Source organism: Crocodylus porosus, unplaced genomic scaffold (assembly GCF_001723895.1).
Source record: "Crocodylus porosus isolate Cpor-Errol unplaced genomic scaffold, CroPor_comp1, whole genome shotgun sequence".
NCBI classification, from domain to species: Eukaryota; Metazoa; Chordata; order Crocodylia; family Crocodylidae; genus Crocodylus; species Crocodylus porosus.
Genome location: NW_017728947.1, coordinates 71,504,668 through 71,523,320, shown reverse-complemented (window position 1 = coordinate 71,523,320; position 18,653 = coordinate 71,504,668). Strand labels below are relative to the sequence as shown.

The 18,653-nt window shown below is 36.3% G+C and overlaps 1 protein-coding gene across 5 annotated transcripts in view; it reads left to right on the top strand.

The window, feature by feature from the left end:
• RALGAPA1 (Ral GTPase activating protein catalytic alpha subunit 1) overlaps nucleotides 1-18,653 on the top strand; it is a 205,992-nt gene that overhangs the window by 165,600 nt on the left and 21,739 nt on the right. For all 5 annotated transcript variants that reach the window (XM_019551375.1, XM_019551376.1, XM_019551378.1 and 2 more), the window contains one exon: nucleotides 2,597-2,724. In XM_019551375.1, the coding sequence (XP_019406920.1) occupies nucleotides 2,597-2,724 (128 nt within the window). The remainder of the gene's footprint in view (nucleotides 1-2,596; nucleotides 2,725-18,653) is intronic.

The following is an 18,653-nucleotide window of genomic DNA, read 5'->3' as shown; positions in this document are numbered from 1 at the left end:
GGTTTATGTGTAATGCGTTTCTGTTCTGTTACAGGTTTAAACTACTTTGTGATCGCTTAAACTAGTTTGTGTAATTTTTTTCCCTAGGAGTTCAGTACACATAAACCACTTGCAAAATGGCTGAAAACCAGTTTAGAAACCTGGATGGATGTCGTATCAGACTTAACTGATTTAGGTTAAACCAGTTAATTCAACTTCTGTCCTAGATCCCCTCCCGATTCAAGCTGTCTGCTCCAGCAGAGCCAGGAGGTGGGCTCTCTCACCCCCCAGCTTCTGGCCTGGGCCACTGCAAGAATGTGTCTGCCTTTCTGGAATCAAAAGTGAATGTCTGTTCACTTACTTATTGGTTCAATCTATGCAGTTTAAACTAACCTGAGAAAATTGAATCAATTCAGCCTTGGGCTTTTTGACTGTACTTCATTGGGTTATGTAAATGTCTGGGTGTGCACAAATATTTTTCAATATAAGTTTTGTGCTGTTCTCTGACTATTTCTACTGTCCCTTCTCATTAGCCAATGATTGTGTAGCTCAAGCTGCTGTGTTGGTGAGGGAAGCAGCATATGGCTAGAGTGCATAGTTCATAGTATGATGTCAGTACCACAAAGGTTGATGCTTAAATTTTATAATACTGCATTTTTGTTGACTATAAATAAATCTTAGAATTAAGATTTGAACAAAATGAGAATCAATCTATATGGTATGGCACTGACACCTATACAGTGCCATAATATACACTAATGCAACAAATAGTACAGTCATTTTAATGCTTTAATTAAACAATACATTTTGAGAAGGCAATTTATTGCATTCTTCACTCAAACTAGGGGTATAGGTTGTAGCTGTATTGGTTGACCCTCAATCAAACTAGACAATTTAAAAATTCTTAAAACTACCCTAAATGATTCACAGTAAAAATAATGTTCTGGAACAGGGGTTCTTAAACTCTTTCATGGAAAGGATCACATCTTAGCAGAGCAATTGTCTGGTGTGATCCTCCTCTAATATTCACAATCCTAGGGAATACCTTTGCTAATATATAATCCTTGTGGGATTATATCAACTGTCTAACTATATCAACTGTTTACATGCACATACATGGGGAAAGACGGTATTTGGTACCTGTCTAACATCTGAAAATGCTATTTTACTTTTTAAAATGCAAATTTGGCAGCTAGAAACAAGAGAGAGACCTGGAACCTTGTAAGGAGCTAGAGCTCCGTGGAACACTGGGAGGTATATTGCAGATGACAGGTTATCCGCAGACACCAGTTCTAAAGTGTTGAAGGAAACCAAGATGATGATTGGTCAGTGAAAATTGTAGCATCTATGTATTGGAACCAGATACACTTAACTTTTTAGGGAACTATGTGTATCAGTAGAAGGGTACCTTATGCCCAAAAATTTATCCAACATCCTCACATCTCCCTAGTATACAGTTAGTCCAATAAGTGATCCCCAAAAAGACCTTGCCTCCTGTACATTTCCTGAACAACCACGCCTACAACAGTAGCTCAACCTTGCTATATTAGTAGCCAGATTTTTCTGCTGGTCTCACCATGCTTCACAACTGGGTTTATAAGATTATGCATGCAAAGCCAGACTTTGCAGCTACATCCAGTACTTGATTGTCAACATCCAGTACTTGATTGTCAATGCAGCATATGCAAGATTTGGCATCCATGGGTTTGAATGAAATTCTATCATTGCAGTGAAGGGAAACATGGAAAAACTGGGTTTGGCTCACCTGCCTGTAATTACTATTTTGGATTGGTTTAAAGTGTGAGTAGTATGTGTTCCAACTGATTTTATATTTTGTGGACTCAGTTCCCAAAGTGTACTGTGGGTATAGACAAACATATGCAAATGGACAAACTACACAGTAGTAGCTTTAAAGTATAAACTGAAACTGCTGCTCCTGAACATCAGCTCTCCCTCCCCTTTTAAAGCCACTGCAGGTATATATTTATCCATATCAAGTCCATACCATACATACTTTAGCCAGCAGCAAAGATCCTAGTAACTTCAGTTGGGCCAAGATTTCACCCCCATGATTTCTGCCACAAATTGCTTACCGTCTAGTTGTAGATATGATGCAAGTGACAAGGAAAACAACCAGATGTGGGTAAAGTAAGGATTACATGACTGGTTTGTATGTATTTACCATAGATGGTCCCATATGATATATATGCATGCTGCACTTAAAGTTGTGACAGTTTTTAAGCTGATTAATCATTTTTCTGTAGTATATTCTTACCTACAGTGTTCTCATTTAGCCTTTGAACTTCATAAATGTCATACATATGATTACCATTAGGTTTTTGACAGAAAATGATGAAAATAAGCCTTGATGAGATGCAGTCTTCAAATGGATATTTAATTTTTGTGCACACTCATTTTTATCTGTTACCAAGATTATCATGCTGTTATGTTTCCATAAGAGAAAAGGTCTATCATAGAATATACTTGAATAACTGTTCTGATTAACTAGAGATAAGGAGAAAAATGAACTATTTGAGCACTCCATTGTTAATGCTGATTGCTAATTGTTATAAAAAAAGGTTTGACTTAAGGTTGAATTTCGTAATTTCTGATTCAGGTTCCCTTCTTTGGTCCACTTTTCGATGGTGCTATTGTGAACGGAAAAATTCTTCCTATTATGGTTCGTGCAACAGCTATAAATGCAAGCCGAGCACTGAAATCGCTGATCCCATTATATCAAAACTTGTATCCTTTTTACTGGTAGTTTCTTCAATAATAGATTGACTTTACAGTGCTGAAAGTATTCTGTTCATGTTTTTATTGGCATGGTATTTTTTCTATCATTTTAGCTTTTAATATATTTTTAAATATTTTTAGAAATGTTATTGTTTTAGAATTTACCCAAAAGACCACTTTTGCTAATAAGTAGAGACCAGATTTAATCAAATACCAGAAACAACCCTTTTCTTATTATTAAAACATTTTTTCAATTTCTATTATATATACGGCTTGTTTCCAAAAAAGCAGTTTCACAATTTAATTAGCAGCTCTTTCCTTTCATGCACATAAACATTTGTCCACTGTTAATATCCCATACTTTTTGTTTTTAGCCCCAAAGGGATTTTATTTCAAAAAAAAAAAAAATGAAAGAAAATTACTTTTTTAGCTGAATGCTAATTAGATGCATGTTTGTCTTAATGCTAATTAGATGCATGCTTCAGATAACTCAGGGCTATCATCCGAGTAACCTGGGGATGTCTCTGTAAGGAACTCTTAACAAGCGATTATCACTTTATCCCTTTGGAAGTTAGTTAATATTGCTGTAAACTTCTGAACAAGCAGGAAAACAGGATTATAAAACAATAAGTAGTGAAAATAAAAGCATGAGGCTTTTCGTCTGTTAAAAAAACCCAAAATTGCAATGTAGGTACATACTGAAATCCATTTATAGCCTTACATCGTGTTTTTACCCAAGGCCAGGATGGTTGTAATTTTCCATGTGCAGAATCTAATGATTGGAGAGTCATTTTATATTTGTCTTCTCTACTGCTACAATGGCAGAGGATCATGTGGCTGGGGAGGCAAGCTGGGGGGGAGGTAGCACAGCAGCCTATGCCTTGCCTCTCCTGCTGCGTGTCTTCTCCTCCCCTGGTGCTTGCCTGTCGCCCACTCCACTATCACTTGTGGCCAGGCAACAGTGGTGCCAGCAGCTCCAGCCCCAAGCCTGGGTCATGGCTCAAGCAATCAATAACTAGAAATTCATTGTATTATTGTATAGTGCAGTAACTAAATAGTGTTGCCAGCTGCCCCAGGCCATGTGTACTCAAATCTGAGATATGTGTACTCAAAGCTATGATAATGCTTATTTTTCCAACGTGTTGAATGAGGAAAAAAGATCTCCCCTGCATTCAAGTAAATATACTTGTAAATTAGTTGATTATTTTTTTCATTTATATCTCTCCCCTTCCTAAGATTAATTTAGACTTTTTTTGTTTTTGAACTGGTAAATTTATGTTGTTAATTTAGCTTAAATAAACAAAAGGTTAAGTTAAGAACTTTTTAAATCTGTAGGTTATTTTGTATGTCATGTAGATTTATTACCTTATGTCTATCAATAACGTGTCTTTTCACAAATTTTTTTTTTTAGTACTTGAGTAGTTTTGCTGTTATTCTTACATCTGATAAGATAAATTAGTTTATAGATGCATGCTGGTACATCAGGTTGATCATGTTTTCTGGCTTTTCTGCAATCTCTTTGTGTAAAATGCATCATTATTTAACTTTTGGGAAGGACTAACCTTTCTTCCTCCTATTCAAAATGGCTGACTAAGGAATTCCAAATGTGCCACGGTAATTAGGTTTCGAAAAAGAGCTCGTACTGGAACAGTATACTGAATCATCCTGAGGGTACTACTGAAACATAATTTCCCTTGAACTAACAAATTTATACCAATATTTTTATTTATAGCAATATATTGCAGCTTTTGTGAATAGTACTCCACACATAACACATCCCACAGACTTAGCCTGCCAGCTTGGAAGTTCCATGCTTAGAAATTATTCAAGTCCTGAAAGTTGTACACTGCAGGAACTTATGTTGTGGTCACAGACTGTGCTTCTCACTGTAGCTGCCTACCTAAATCAAATTGCCCGGTGTCCTTTGTTATATACAGTGGTTGTCATTAAAATGTTGGTGCTTATCATTTTAAATATCTAGAATCACCATATTATGACAGTATTACTTATATTTACCATATTTTACTTCTAGTAAAAAAAAGTCAAGATTGTTGGGGGCCCATTATAGGTCAAACCCAAGTATTAGAGTGCACTTTTTAATGTTCTTCATAGGGGATGAAAAGGTTAATTTATAATTAGAACAGTACAATATTATTATGTAGTAATACTGTTGATTATAGGAACCTATGCCATCACCTAGGAGGCATATTGGGTGTCAGATTACTTGGCACCATTTTTAACTGATTAAATTTCTAATTGATGACACTGGACAGATGTAACATTTGAAGAACTTCAGACACCTTTGAAGTGCTTCAAAAGACACCTTGAAGGCACCACATAAAGTGCTCTAAAAATGGCGGAGGAGCTCAATAAATGACCCTGCCATGAAACAGCTATTTCTTTGAAGCACTTCATTATGAAGCAGATTCAGTTATATCTGCATACTCAAGCATAGGTAAACAGCAAAAGTGGGCAAAATGCGGCCCGGGGGCTGGATGCGCAGGCCCCTAAAAAATTTAGAAAATTAATATTTATTTGCCCTGGGCTGCCTGTCATGCAGCCCTTGATGGCTTGCCAAAACTCAGTAAACGGCCCTCTGCCCAAAATAATTGCCCACCTCTGGTAAACAGAGTTGCTCAGTCCTCTGGCATCACACAGTTCTCCATTCTCCCTTCAAATTGGAGAGGAATTGGAGCACTTACATATGTATTTCTGTCTGTGGCTACTGACTGAATTCTTATCAGCCTGTACTTAGACTGTGTGTTGTGTTTGGTGCTGCTTACAGTAGTTTGTTTAAAGATGAAAAGTTGTATATACTGTAAGTGTAGAGAGCTGTGTTAGCTCTCTTTATAAACTTACTTACCTGTCTTAAGTAAAAATTTGTTTCCCCTGATGAATGGAGCTATGGAGCCACTGAGAGAGGAACAGAGCCCTGCAGATGTTGCTGCTTCTGTAGTGGAGAAAAAGTGAAAAAGGAGGAGTAGTGGGGAGGAAAAGTGGCCCAAATATTGCTAGTACATTTTTAAAGGAACAAAACAGTTGGGGTGTTTATACATGTGCTTTGGGTGGGGGCCACTATAATTAGAGCAGCTCCAAGAGCTACTCTCAGTAAAGCATCCAGAGTGTCATATATGTCAGCATCCCTGCACTGTAAAATAGAGGCGGGGTGCTTTATCTAAAGGTTGTCGAACAAGCTTTAGTCAAAGCACCCCCGCTGCCATTTTTCAGTGTGGGGATGCTGATACATGTGACACTGGAGTCTGCCAGAGCACGGTAATTACCATGCTCCAGCAGACTTGATTGAGTCTGCTCTGACGAGTTGTAATTACAGTGCAGGGACAGGCAATTATTTTGGGCATTTGGTGGTGGCTGCGGCATTTGAGGTTCTTCCATCCCCTCTGCCCCACATGGTAAGAATTTCTTTAAGTGTGTTCAGGCTGAAAATTCCAGCCGCCACCCTTCCCCCCACGTCCGGTGTGCCATGATGTTCATTTACCCATGTAAGTGTGCCGTGGGACAGGAAATATTGGGAAATGCTGCCCCAACCCATGCCCTGCCTTTACCAGGGTCCCATGGGCTGTGCACAGTGTTAAGGGGACCCTGCACAGGCTGATTTGCCCCAGGCCCTGCACCCCTCTAGGCTGTGGGAGGGGGTGTGGATGTGTCTGTTGGGGGGATAGGTATGGGAATGTAGGTGTTGGGGATGCAGCATGTGGGTGTATGTGTGGATATGTGGGGTGTGGGTGGGTATGGAGTTTGTGGAGGGAGCTGTGTGAGGGGGAGGTTGGCTGAGGTATGTGAGTGGGTGTAGGGGTCTGCATGTATGGCCAGGCAAAGCAGCATCTGGCTGCATGTGTAAGGTGGGGTGTGCATGTGGAACTTACCCTACGAACACACACCCACATACCTGGGGTACCAGCGTGGCCCCGTTCTCCCTGGTCCAGCAATGCAGCTGGGAGCCACGAGATGCTGGAGCAGTGTGGGGCCAGGAAGGCTGGGAAGTGGCTGGTTGGTGGGGTGGGATTGGCTGGCTGCATCCTGCTGAGCTTTCCCTGGGTCCCACTGCCCCAGCTCCTGTCATCTTTGACAGGCAGCCAGGAGCAGATAAATATTTTCTAAATTTTTTAGGGGCCCCACAGGTCAGATGGAATGGTCTGGCAGGCCGGATTCAGCCTGTGGGCCGTATCTTGCCCACCCCTGTTACAGCACATCAGAGCAGTCTCCCTGCATGTGTATAGGCACTCTTGGACTCTTTACTTATCAGAGGGTTAAAAGCAACAAGGAGCAGAGTGCCTAAGTGTGGAGTAAAGGAGATAGTAAGGCAAGGGCCTGCTGCATGTCTGGGAGGAGAGTAACTGCAGCAGAAGGGAGCCCTACATAAAAGTAACAGGAGCTGAAATTAATTGCGTGTATGTGTGTATGTATTTCCAGATAACCTAGTGTATGTATATACTAAGTTATCTGGAAATGGCAGGTTTAACTGGGGCAACAGTGATTTACTGGGAACTCTGGTGGGACAATAGAAATTTAGATAAGCTTTGCTCATGAGGAGGCGAGGCATGACAGAATAGCTGAGTGATCTGGGAACTCCATGTCCGACAAACTTAAGCCCGTAGGTGACTTTTGTATTCCCTTTTTTATAGATGGAGAAACAGAGGGGTATATCTACATGGACAGCTAGGGTCAACTTTGAGGGTTGCCTTCAGCCATCCCAAACCTTGTGAGCTACCCTTCCTGCTTTTATATGATACCTATACCTAACCCTACGGCTGTCCACATTGTGCTTATATGCAAAGTGAAGCCCTTTTAGGAAGTGAACTCTCTCCTTCCAGGTTTGAGCTTACTTTGAGACATTATTAAGAGGAAATGGGTATGGAGGTAGGAAACGAAATCATAGAAGTTGTACAAAAGAAGGACTGGAAGGGATCATTTAATGTGACAGGATCATATGTGGAGCTGGAGCAGTGGACTCAATTTAGTGTGGAGCCATGCCCACAATCCAGTGCATGGACTGTCTGGTCCACAGACACATCCTGCACCACTCATCTGGCCTGTGGGGCCAAAAGGCTGAGCACTGCTGCACTTCAGGGTTCTAACGGTGTTTCACAAGCTCCTCTAGTAGCTGTTCCCAGAAACAGGCACATACATGCACAGTGGAAAACAATACATAGGACTACTTACACTGCCTTTCTGTAAAGGCAACAAGACTATTTTCCTTCCCTCATAGCTAACCTGTGCACATTCCCCTCAGTACTCCACCTCTGTCACTCTGGAACATCTGCCCATTCCTCTTACGTGTTCTTGATGGGCTGTCTTGAAAATACATGGGGTTCTTTCACACTGTGAGACTCAACCTTAGTGTAGCTCATCCAGTGCCAGCAGTGATGGTAGAGATTGGAATCAAGATTTTATCACCATATCATTTAGCACTATGGATCCAGTGAATTAGAACAAGAAGTCTATAATCTTTGGGCTTATAGTTTAGTGAACTGGTCATCTAATTTTGCAGAAATGAGAAAGAGAGAGTTAGAACATTCTTTAGCTTATTATACATACAAATAAAATGTCAGAAAGAAAAATACATTTTTTTAACTTAGGCTCTGTATTTAAGCTTTCTAACCAAAGGCAAAAGAGTAGAAGTAAACTGAATGACAGTATTTATAGTAGGAATAATGTTTGCCCTCAAAAAGAGTAAATTCCTCTCTTGACCAAACTACGTATAACTGTTTTTAAAACTTGGTGATAGGAGGAAGGAAAATAAGGGTAGCAGACATTTTTATCAGAAGTGTGTTACCTGTAAAGAAATTTCAGTTGTTCTTGAATGGCTATTACATTTCGGAATACAAACAGTTTTTGAAGTCTCAGCTATTTGCAGGTCAAAAATGCGTTTTATGTATGATTTACCAAAACAAACTTTTTCTAATAAAATTTACAGCCCTTACAAACAAAAAATTGAAAAAGATTTTGATCCCAGGCAACATATCTTTAAAATCTGAAATACTTGAAAGTTTTTAACATGTCTGGAACATAAATTGTATTATTCTTTATCATAATTTCACCTCTTAATTAATCTTCTAGTAAATAATAATATAAAAAGTATTTGTCTATAAACCCAAAAGTGTTATAAACCATTGTGTTCTATCAAATATAATAAAATAAATCTCATCCACCAAAAATGCAATGCAATACTTTATTGTGTTGCAGAAATAGAACATAATTTATCTAATAGATATCTCAAATATCCTCTCTTAAAATAAAGAGGCTTTTCCCTCACTGACAATAAATACTAAACACATTTGTCAGAACTAAATTCAAGAAAAATACATTCTTTGAAAAAATGTTTATATAAAATGCGTTCCCAAGTTGTAGGTAATACTTGAAATGAATTTTTGAAGAACAAATATGCCTGTCATCATATAACATGGATACAATTAAAAACAATTTAACATGGGTAAGTACTTCAGTATTGGTCTTGAAGTATAGTAATGCTGCTCTTTTAGTCCTTTGATAGGAGAGAATGATTATCAATAAAAATATGTGGAAGTTCTATGGTGTGGGATAATGTCTGTCCGGATGCTGCATAAAATTAAAGAGAAAGTGAAAAATAGACAGTATCGTTCATTCCTGCCTGTATAAAATTGGGGTAGTTTAAATAGGAAAATATTTTTTCTTTGTTTGCTTTTCCATTTATGCCTTCTTTCTGCCTTTACATATTTTTGAAGCACTGATAGTTGAAACTTACCTAAACATTTAGTCTACATAACACTTCATGATGGAATGGGGGGAAAAACGGTCCTACCCTATATCAAGACATTTTGCTTTTGTTTTTCACCTATTTTGTGAAATCGTATTTTGAGGTTTCACTTCAAGACTGAACACATTTCTAAATTTGCATTGCAGAAGGAGTGTGTTTGATTTATTTCAGATATAGTATGCTGAGCTGCTCAGGAGAGGGCTTTGCTAGAAAATAGCTCTTTAAGAGCCATTCCATGCCTAGAATTCCATGTTACTTTTATATTACATATACAATTTCTTGATATGCTTTTAATACAATATTATTGTTACCATGAGATGAGGAGGTTCTGACTATTAATGTTCAGGAGAACAGGTATTTTTCATTCAGATAAGGAAATTCTGTTTTAATCTGCTATGTTTTCAGTCTCGATTTGTGAATGTTCAGAAGATTTGACAAATAACCCTAAGATTGTTGCTTGAATAGTGAACTGAAGTTTATTTACTAAATAAAATTATTTAGCTGTTGATTAATTTTCCTTATTAGTAAATTAAAGGAATTAGAGATGTTTATCTTTTTCTGGTTCCTATAACCCTATTTTTTTAATCTTGTCACGCCTAAGATGTGTATTTTGAGCACAAAATACAAAAATGACAGATTTTCATAAAGCAGTAAGATCTAGAAAAATGGCTGGAAGGAAAAAATGTGACCAAGGGTTTTGTGCTCCCTTCTGGAATAAGGAACACACACAAAGCTCTGCTTCCCCTCCCCCCAAAAGTAGGTACCAACAGAAGAATCTATAGGCTACCACAGTTTCATTCTGGCCCTCACAGGGAACGAGGACATTTGCATCCTCATATTATTACCCTTAATTAAGTTTTACTCTTCCTGTTTTTTCAAACTGTGGCATACCTCTAGGATTCCCACATTATTTTGGAAAAGCTTTCAAGATTTGGCCTTGGTTTTCATATTGCAGCTCTAATTTAGAGCATGAATGGTTGGGGGGTAAAAGGTCTGACCCTGTTTCTGCCTCCACTGCAGAAGAATAGGAATTTTAGTATTCAGTATGAATATTTTTGTTTGTATCAATACCAGAAGTGGAAATTTCAGAAGCTAGTATGCTAGAGGAATATTTTTCCCCCTTGATAATTAGGCATATATAGAATTATCCATTGTGATCCCAACAATTGCCCTACCAACTGAGTGCTCAGAAAGGAGGTAGAATGTGTTGGAAATGCCTTTCATAGTGCCATGGAAGAAATATCTTTCTGAGGCTAAGCAACAATCACAAAAGTTAAGCACTTTCTGTTTAATCATATTCTCATGGTAGGATTTCATAATTAGTTCAGAAGTAAATTTATACTGAAAACGCTCTTCATCTTCTGTAAATAATAATAATCAAAGTAGAATGTTTATATTCCACAAGTAAAACTACCTACCCTGAAAAATGAAGATTTTTAAGACTTATTCTAATGTCGGATTATTTTAGTAGACAATGCAAGTATTCCATTTTCAAGGCATTATCTTTTTTTTCCTTTTTTTTCATTATGATGTTACTTAAATATTGGAACACATCAGATTATATTTAAGATTTGTTTTATAAAATTTCATATCCTCTTTGTATGAGTTGGCTAGTTTAATTTAATGTACTATTAGTAGATTTTCTCAACTGTTTTATACAAGGGGAATTGTGTGAAAATACTGAAAGAATGAGGGGAAGTTTGGCTTCTGTAAACCAAAGATAGCTCAAATATTCAACTGTCAATTTCTTGCAGATGAAAAAAAGAAAAGCACTCAGTTAATAAGAAATCATGTATGTTTACTTTCCAGAATTTATTTTAGGACATTATATTTGATATTTTGATCATTTGAAAAGCATCTTAAGGGTATTCAAGTAATCCTTTAAGGACTGAGAATGCAAAAAAAATGCAGAATTTTGTTGATATCGTTTTATAGATAATTGCATTGCTGTGTCAGCTGGTATATTCCAATAATAATGAAAAAAACTTCTAAGATTCCAAAGCATAAATTGTGCTATTCATGTTTGTTAAACCTAGTTTGAGTCTTATCTCGAGGACATCTTATCTAACTATATATCTAATGTTGTTCAGTAAATGAGGAGAGTATTGATTGGCATATGCTGCTTAAATCGATCATCCTGACAGCCAGAATTACAGTAATCTGTCAGTATTGATGACTGTCTTTCAAGCTTTGATACCTCTCCTTCGCTTGTCTTGTCTTGTCTCGCTTGTATTTGAAGTGCATTTTCTTGCAACCTCCGGTTTTGTCAGGGTAGGTACTTTTCTAGTGTTTTTTGTCCCTTGAGTCCAATTTATTGGCTTGATCATGCAATTAGAGGTAAAATGCAATACTAAGGAGCAAGAGTAGGCAGTGTTCTGAGTAACAATTGGACCTTAGGGGTAGTGCAAGCTTGTTCTCAGCCATCATTTATTAGTTACCTGTTGAAAGAATAAGATTGTTTTGCAATGAATAATTCCAAAGCATCACTTTAAATGCCTTTGATTTTAGCCACTAGAGACCACCAATTGAACCAACATCTATGATTGGTTTTTAAATTCTTGTCTTGGTGTTTGTCATGTAGACACTTCAAATAACTGCAAGAGCTGTAGTTGGAGAAGTGAATATCTAGCTACTGTGTATGTACTGTATTTTTGTATAAAGACCCATAAATATTTAACTTTTACTTTTTTCATACCGTTTTTTACTTCAGAAAAAGCTTTTCACAATAAATTACTGAAATTATCCTCAATTATGAGGTTTTTCACAAGTTCTTTTTTTTCTTTTTATTAGTTTGACCACCATTGGTTTAATATAACTGTTTTAGCATCAAATACACAGGTTGTCAGTAATGGCTTTCAAATTAGTAACACAGCTTTCCTAACAGCACTGCTCTCCTACCCAAATACGGGAGACATTTTGGAAAGAGATGAAAGAGCAAAACTTAAATGAAATAAAAGTGATTGGCTCTGTTAACATAATTTGCTACTTCTAAACTGTATTATAAAACTCACTCAAGGTGGTCTACTGACATTACTGGTTATTTCTGTTGAGGAAAAACTGTGGAGAACTTGCATGTTTTCATGTAGCTGATGGAAACCTACTGTAAATTGTTTATATCTAAATATTTTATTAATAGAAAAATGAACATTTCATACTTTAGTTCCTTGAATATTTGTGTATAATATTCTTTCCGTATTTGTGTTCAACTACACAGACTGAAAATATTTCAATTTATTTACTGTTTTGTGCCTGGAGAATTCTGACTTTGTTTTAAAAATGTCTGTACAGTTTCCTGAAAAGCAGTGAGGTCGTTTCTAAATTCAGTTGCTATCCGGGACTTGCACACAACTACTGGTGTCATTTAGTAGTGAGGACATAAAATTCATCTTAGGGGAGGTCACATTTGTAACCAAGCTGTTAATCTTGCTGTTAGACTTCTTTGAAGTCTGAAATTATAGATAGCATTCTCAATCTTAATGCGTAATCAATCTTTAATTATGAAATGGTACTTTTAATTGTATTTGCAATGCTAAGAACAAATATGGGTTTTTCTTCGTAACATAAAGAGTGAAATTGATTAACTCAGTTTTATGGAGTATGGACTCATTATCACTAATAGGAAATGACAGTTTTTGTTAATACTTACTTAACCTCATTAATTAATTAAACATTTTGGGTAACAAGCCTTTTGATAGTGTTTTTACCCTTTTAAGGTTTTTAATTCTCAGAAGTCCCTGAACAAAATTAGGGAAGATTGGACATAACAAGAATATCAAGAACAAAGTAGGAAAAAAACAGAATTTAAAAAAATCATTCAAGGTTTATTTTTATATTATAGCAAAGTAAATGAGCATATTAAACCAAGGGGTTGTTTTGTTTTGTTTCTTTAAACCTCTGCAGGTCACAAACACAGGGCAGGAGTAAGAGAGGAAAGGCTTCACATATGATTGAATTAAAAGTATACTGGAAAAACCCTAAATGGGTATCCAAAGGGTGTGCATATGCTAATTTGTGTGATACTGTTATTTAATTTTTCATTTGTTACAATCAGAATTGACAGACTGTAATTTTGTATGAGGTAAAATAATGGTTTCAAAGGAGTTGTATGAAATATTGACAAATCTTCTGCATCTTTGCATATATGATAATCAAAAGAGTTAGTCATACTGTCATGTATCAACAGAGACTGAAAGACATATATTCCAAGAAATCTGAGAAATTGTAGGAACTAAAGCCGCCCAACATAAAACAAATATTTAAATGTCATTATTAGATTAAATTGAGGTAATTAAGAAACAATAAATTCTGATTTGGCTCTGCTGATAAATTAGCCCTGATATACTTTTTAGAGACTTTAGAAAGTAGTTTAATTGCTGTTTAATTGCATTTGAATAAAGCTGTGAGTCACAGATATATCCATTTCCTTCCGACTGCTTCTCTCAAACATACAAGAATGTAGGTTATTAAAAATCTTTTAATTTCTGCTTGCCAAGCCACAGTTACCATCCATCTGTCCTTGCCAATTGTGAAAAAGGTTCAATTTTCAGGAAAGCCATGAATTTCACAGAAGGTATGTGAAGTGAAATTTCACAGGGGACATGATGGATCCTGATTCTTAGTGATAAACCTTTGGGGCCAGCAGGGTTGGCATATGGTTCAGCATGATATGAAGGCTTGGGTTCCCTGGCTTCACTTCTTTGGCGTGGAACTGATAAAGCCTGGCTCTTAAGTATTGTTTTACTGGACACCAATCATGGGCAGCAGGAACTGCCCATTTAACTCTCTGTGGGAAGGAAGCCCAGACAGTGTTCACAATAGTACCATTGTAATGTTGCAAACTGCTCTCAACAGCTTGACAGCAATAGGGAGGAGGGGTGAAGGGTGGCTTTACTAATTGCTTTTCAAAGTAATGAGGGGGGGAAATAGCTGGGAATTAATATTTGTTTCCATATATTTAACACAAACTCAAACAGAAATGGTTCAATGGTACATGCCTTACATGCTCTTGGCAGTTTAAAAGCATATGTAAGCAAAAATACTGTGTTCAAAAACATTTTTTCTTTCTTCTGGAAGAATTAAAAGTATATTGGAAGATACAGTTAATATATAGTTTGGAGTTAGTTACAATTATTTTTTCTAAAGTAGTTTACTTATTCCATTTAGTATTAAATTAGAAACCATGCATGTGTGATATTTTTTTCTACTCGGCATTTCAGTTGTAGCTATTTTTATGTAGTCTTACAGTTTTTAACGGTGTCTTCACAGAAGTTTTTTTCCAATAGCTTTTCTCTTGTTTGTGAATATATGTACTAACAAAATGCTTATGTACACATGAAGTACTTGGAAAAGATAAATTTACGCTTCTGACGGAGTAGAATCATTTGAATTCTGTGTTCATGCTAGTACCACAGGATAGCCAGTTTTGCTTCCAAATAGCCCAATTAAAAAAGTAGCCTGTGAAAAAGAGTATGACATTTTAAATAAGTTGTGATCCAGTCCTACTGTCATCAAGCAAAAGTCTTTACAGACTTCATTTAGTAGGGGAAAACTCATGAGCTCCTTTCAAGAATGTAAAGTTTGAGTATTTAACTTTAAGCAGGTAAAGTACACAGTCCTGGAGAAAATTAAATTCTCACCCTATATCTGGAATCATGAAGTGGGACTTCAGCACACCTCTGCCTTTGAATCTGCTCCGTTTTATTGGGGGATGTAGTGAGTGCAGGTCTTTTCACTTATGTAGTAAAAAAAAAAAAAAAAAGTTTGATTCAGTGGAAACAGTTCCTGGCTGATAAACCGTCTGCTACAGCGCACAAAGGCAGCCTGTGTACATTCATCAATGTAAACTCCAAAGAGTAGCTTCTGTGGTGCTGATTTTAATAATGTTCAGAGAAATTAACACAATAGATGTTATAGTCTCATTTATTCCCATCTTGAAGTCCTTACATTCCACTGAAGTCAAAATAGGAATTTTGCCCAAGGAAGGACTTCAGCCCCAGACCTATTATTTTTATTTAACTCTGTCTCAGTTTTGTTTTCACCATTATAGTCTGTTACTAGAACATGGGCTTGTGAAGTGTTTGTAAACACTAACTTAGTCTCTAAACCTCTCCTCTGATGAATTTAATTGGTAGTCCATTATATACTTCAGATATTGATTTCTCTGATTTAGAGATCCAGTGACTAGCATACCAGTGTGGGTTAGTTATTTTAATGGTACAGTGGGATTCCTCAACTATTCAGGGTTTATGGAATGAGAAATACACTGTATAAACCATAGTAAAATTGAGAATTTATATTTAAATGCTTACATAAATATTCCCCTGCTATATTTCAAAGAGATAATTCATTGAATGACCATTCTTCCTCTTACTGCAGAGTAGATTGTATTTAAGTCAAGATTAATGGATAGATTTTGATGTTAAAAACCAGTCTGTAAGCCTGTCATTCCCTAGAGGCATTTAGTGCATTAGTTTAAACCAATACACCACTTATCATAGATACTATGACACTGTCTTCAATGTCAGTTTACTGTACTTTGTTACTGCTCGCTCTGGTAATAAAATCACTATTTTGTGTTCTCAACAATTACAATATTAAATAGAAACTTAATTTGATTACTGCACATTTAGATACAGATAGCTTTTAAGTAATTGCCCGCTGTAAAATTTCTGATATTCATTTTTTCTGTTTAGAAAGTTGTCCATCAGTATCTAACTTTAATACTAATACTGTTTGCTTGCTTTAGTTAAGGTAGCTGATATAAAGTATCTCTGTATTGATAAGTCAGCTATAAGATACTACTTCAGGACAAAAAGATGTTTCTTACTCATTAGTTTTTCACTTAGGTTTGTTTTACAATGTAGTTAAAACTGAATTGGGCACCTGAATTGTTAAATTTGCAAAAATGTTTCCATTTGCTTATGAACTTAAGTAAAGTACTTGAGATTTTTAAAGAATGGAAACATTGCTTCAGTGTTGCTGATTCAGTTATCATTCTTTTAAATTTGAAATTTAAAAAAATGTTTAAATTTCTGTCATTCATTGTATTAAATATTCTTCTTTGAATGTTTTCTACAACTGTCCTAAAAGTGATGTTTTCTGTCATTTTAACAGTTTAATTACTTATAATGATAAACTGAGGATTTAGGATGAAGTTTGTGGACTTAAATTTATAATTCTGTGCATCTTTAAAAGATGTCTGTGTGAATTTTAAAGCAGAGGAGTTAGAGCTTGCTACAGACTGCTTACATTTTTCATTTAGTAATTGAGTGTTGTTAGTGGGTAAGCATATTCCAAATTTTATCCAACTCCATCTTGTATTAATGGTGCTATGCTCACACTGCCTTAGCACCTGTTATGGATTTTAAGTCATCTGGCAGCCCGTGGGACTTAGCTAAAGAAGTACCAGGTGTCCTGCCTGTCTCTTAATTGAGACGCAATGTAAACAATATAGACTTGGCAATATGGTTATAGGGATGGATTAAAGCCCAGCTTTCTCATCTGACAAATCACAATCTTTCCTTCATGGAAGACCTTGTAAACCACTAAAAGATTTAGTTAGGTATAAGATCTGATGAAATAACATAAAAAATAAACACTACCCTCAACCTGTAAAATATCCATGGTAGTTCTAGCAGGATTGTATTTCAGTATTTTAACAGTACTGAACTCTATAAAACAGAAAATTCTACTTATAATTTCTGACAAGAATTAAGCTATTGTGAAACAAAACACTTTAAAAACTCCCCCATTAACCATTTATATAAATCTGAGTATAATTTATGCCTATATGGAGAAAATATCTTTCAGTATATCCTTTGCCAGTAAATCAGATAAGGAGTAATTCTGAGCAGCTAGAGAAGGCTCAGGGGTATAACCTTCTTTCCTGTGAGGCTTTATTTTCCTCAGTATTTTCAGTCATTTGTACCATGAGGTTGATTTTCTAATAGGAATCTCAAGGCCTTCTACAGTAAAAGACAACAGGTAGATTCCCAAGTAGCACATTTTTTTTTATAAATCTCAGTGTTGTTTAACTAACTGAAAGAAACTGAAAAAAGAATTGAGCAAAGACAATAATTAGATGTAACTAATATTATTTTTATGATTAAAAAGGTAAATAGTATAAAAAAATCCAGAAACATTGGAATTAAGATTTAAACACCTGTGTGTAAACTGTCATATATATTCACTTACTAATATCCTCACAGAGAGACATACTTAAGTTTCCAGAGGTTGCCTCTGAGAGCTCCTTCTGAATCAGACCCTTCATTAGTAAAAGATGGACATTACGTGTAATCTCTTTGAATCAGGACATTCTGTTTGAATGTCCATTTGCTTTCAACAGTATGTACTCTGTTTTACCTGCAAATTTTGAGTTTTATTAGGGCAGGGGATTATTGGATTTATGAATACAGGTGCTTATATAATGTATACAAACATTAAAGCTGATTTGCTTTAAAATAAAAATGTTTCTTGGGCAGAGATTTCCTTATAGCAAGGTTCCCAAACTGGTATGCATAACCCTGGGGTACACAAGACATCTCTGGAGAGTATGCAGGAGAAGTTGTGTAATGACTGATTTAATTATATAATAATAATAACAACTGGCATTTAAGGGGTTAAATATAAACTGTATGCTGGTAGGAGTATGTGGGCAGCTGGTAAATGTGGAAGGGCTTTCACAATAAGAAAAAATTTGGAAACGTCTGCCTTATATCTTACCTTAACATCTTTAAAAAATATAGCTAGGAGAGACTAACCATCAATGACCAAATTGATTCTCCCAAGTTTTGTGTTCATTTTTTTTAATGAGTTAAGGAAAGAAATCATTGTATCTTATGGCAAGGTTCTTGTCCCTTATTCTGAAAGTGCAGTTCATTTATATGTAAGAAACAAAGCCCTAGAAAGTTATAAAGTTGTTAATTTGTTGATCTTCATTGTCCAGTGTTGTCAAACAAAACAAGACTTCTTGTTTGAAAGTTTCATAGTTTCTAGGGTCAGAAGGGACCTGAGTAGATCATCTAGTCTGACCCTCCGCCATGGCAGGAAAGAGTACTGGGGTCAAACGACCCCAGCAAGGTGTTTATCTAACCTCCTCTTGAAAACCCCCAGGGTAGGAGCCTGCACCACTTCTCTTGGAAGTTGGTTCCAGATCCTAGCCGCCCTGACTGTGAAGTAGCGCCTC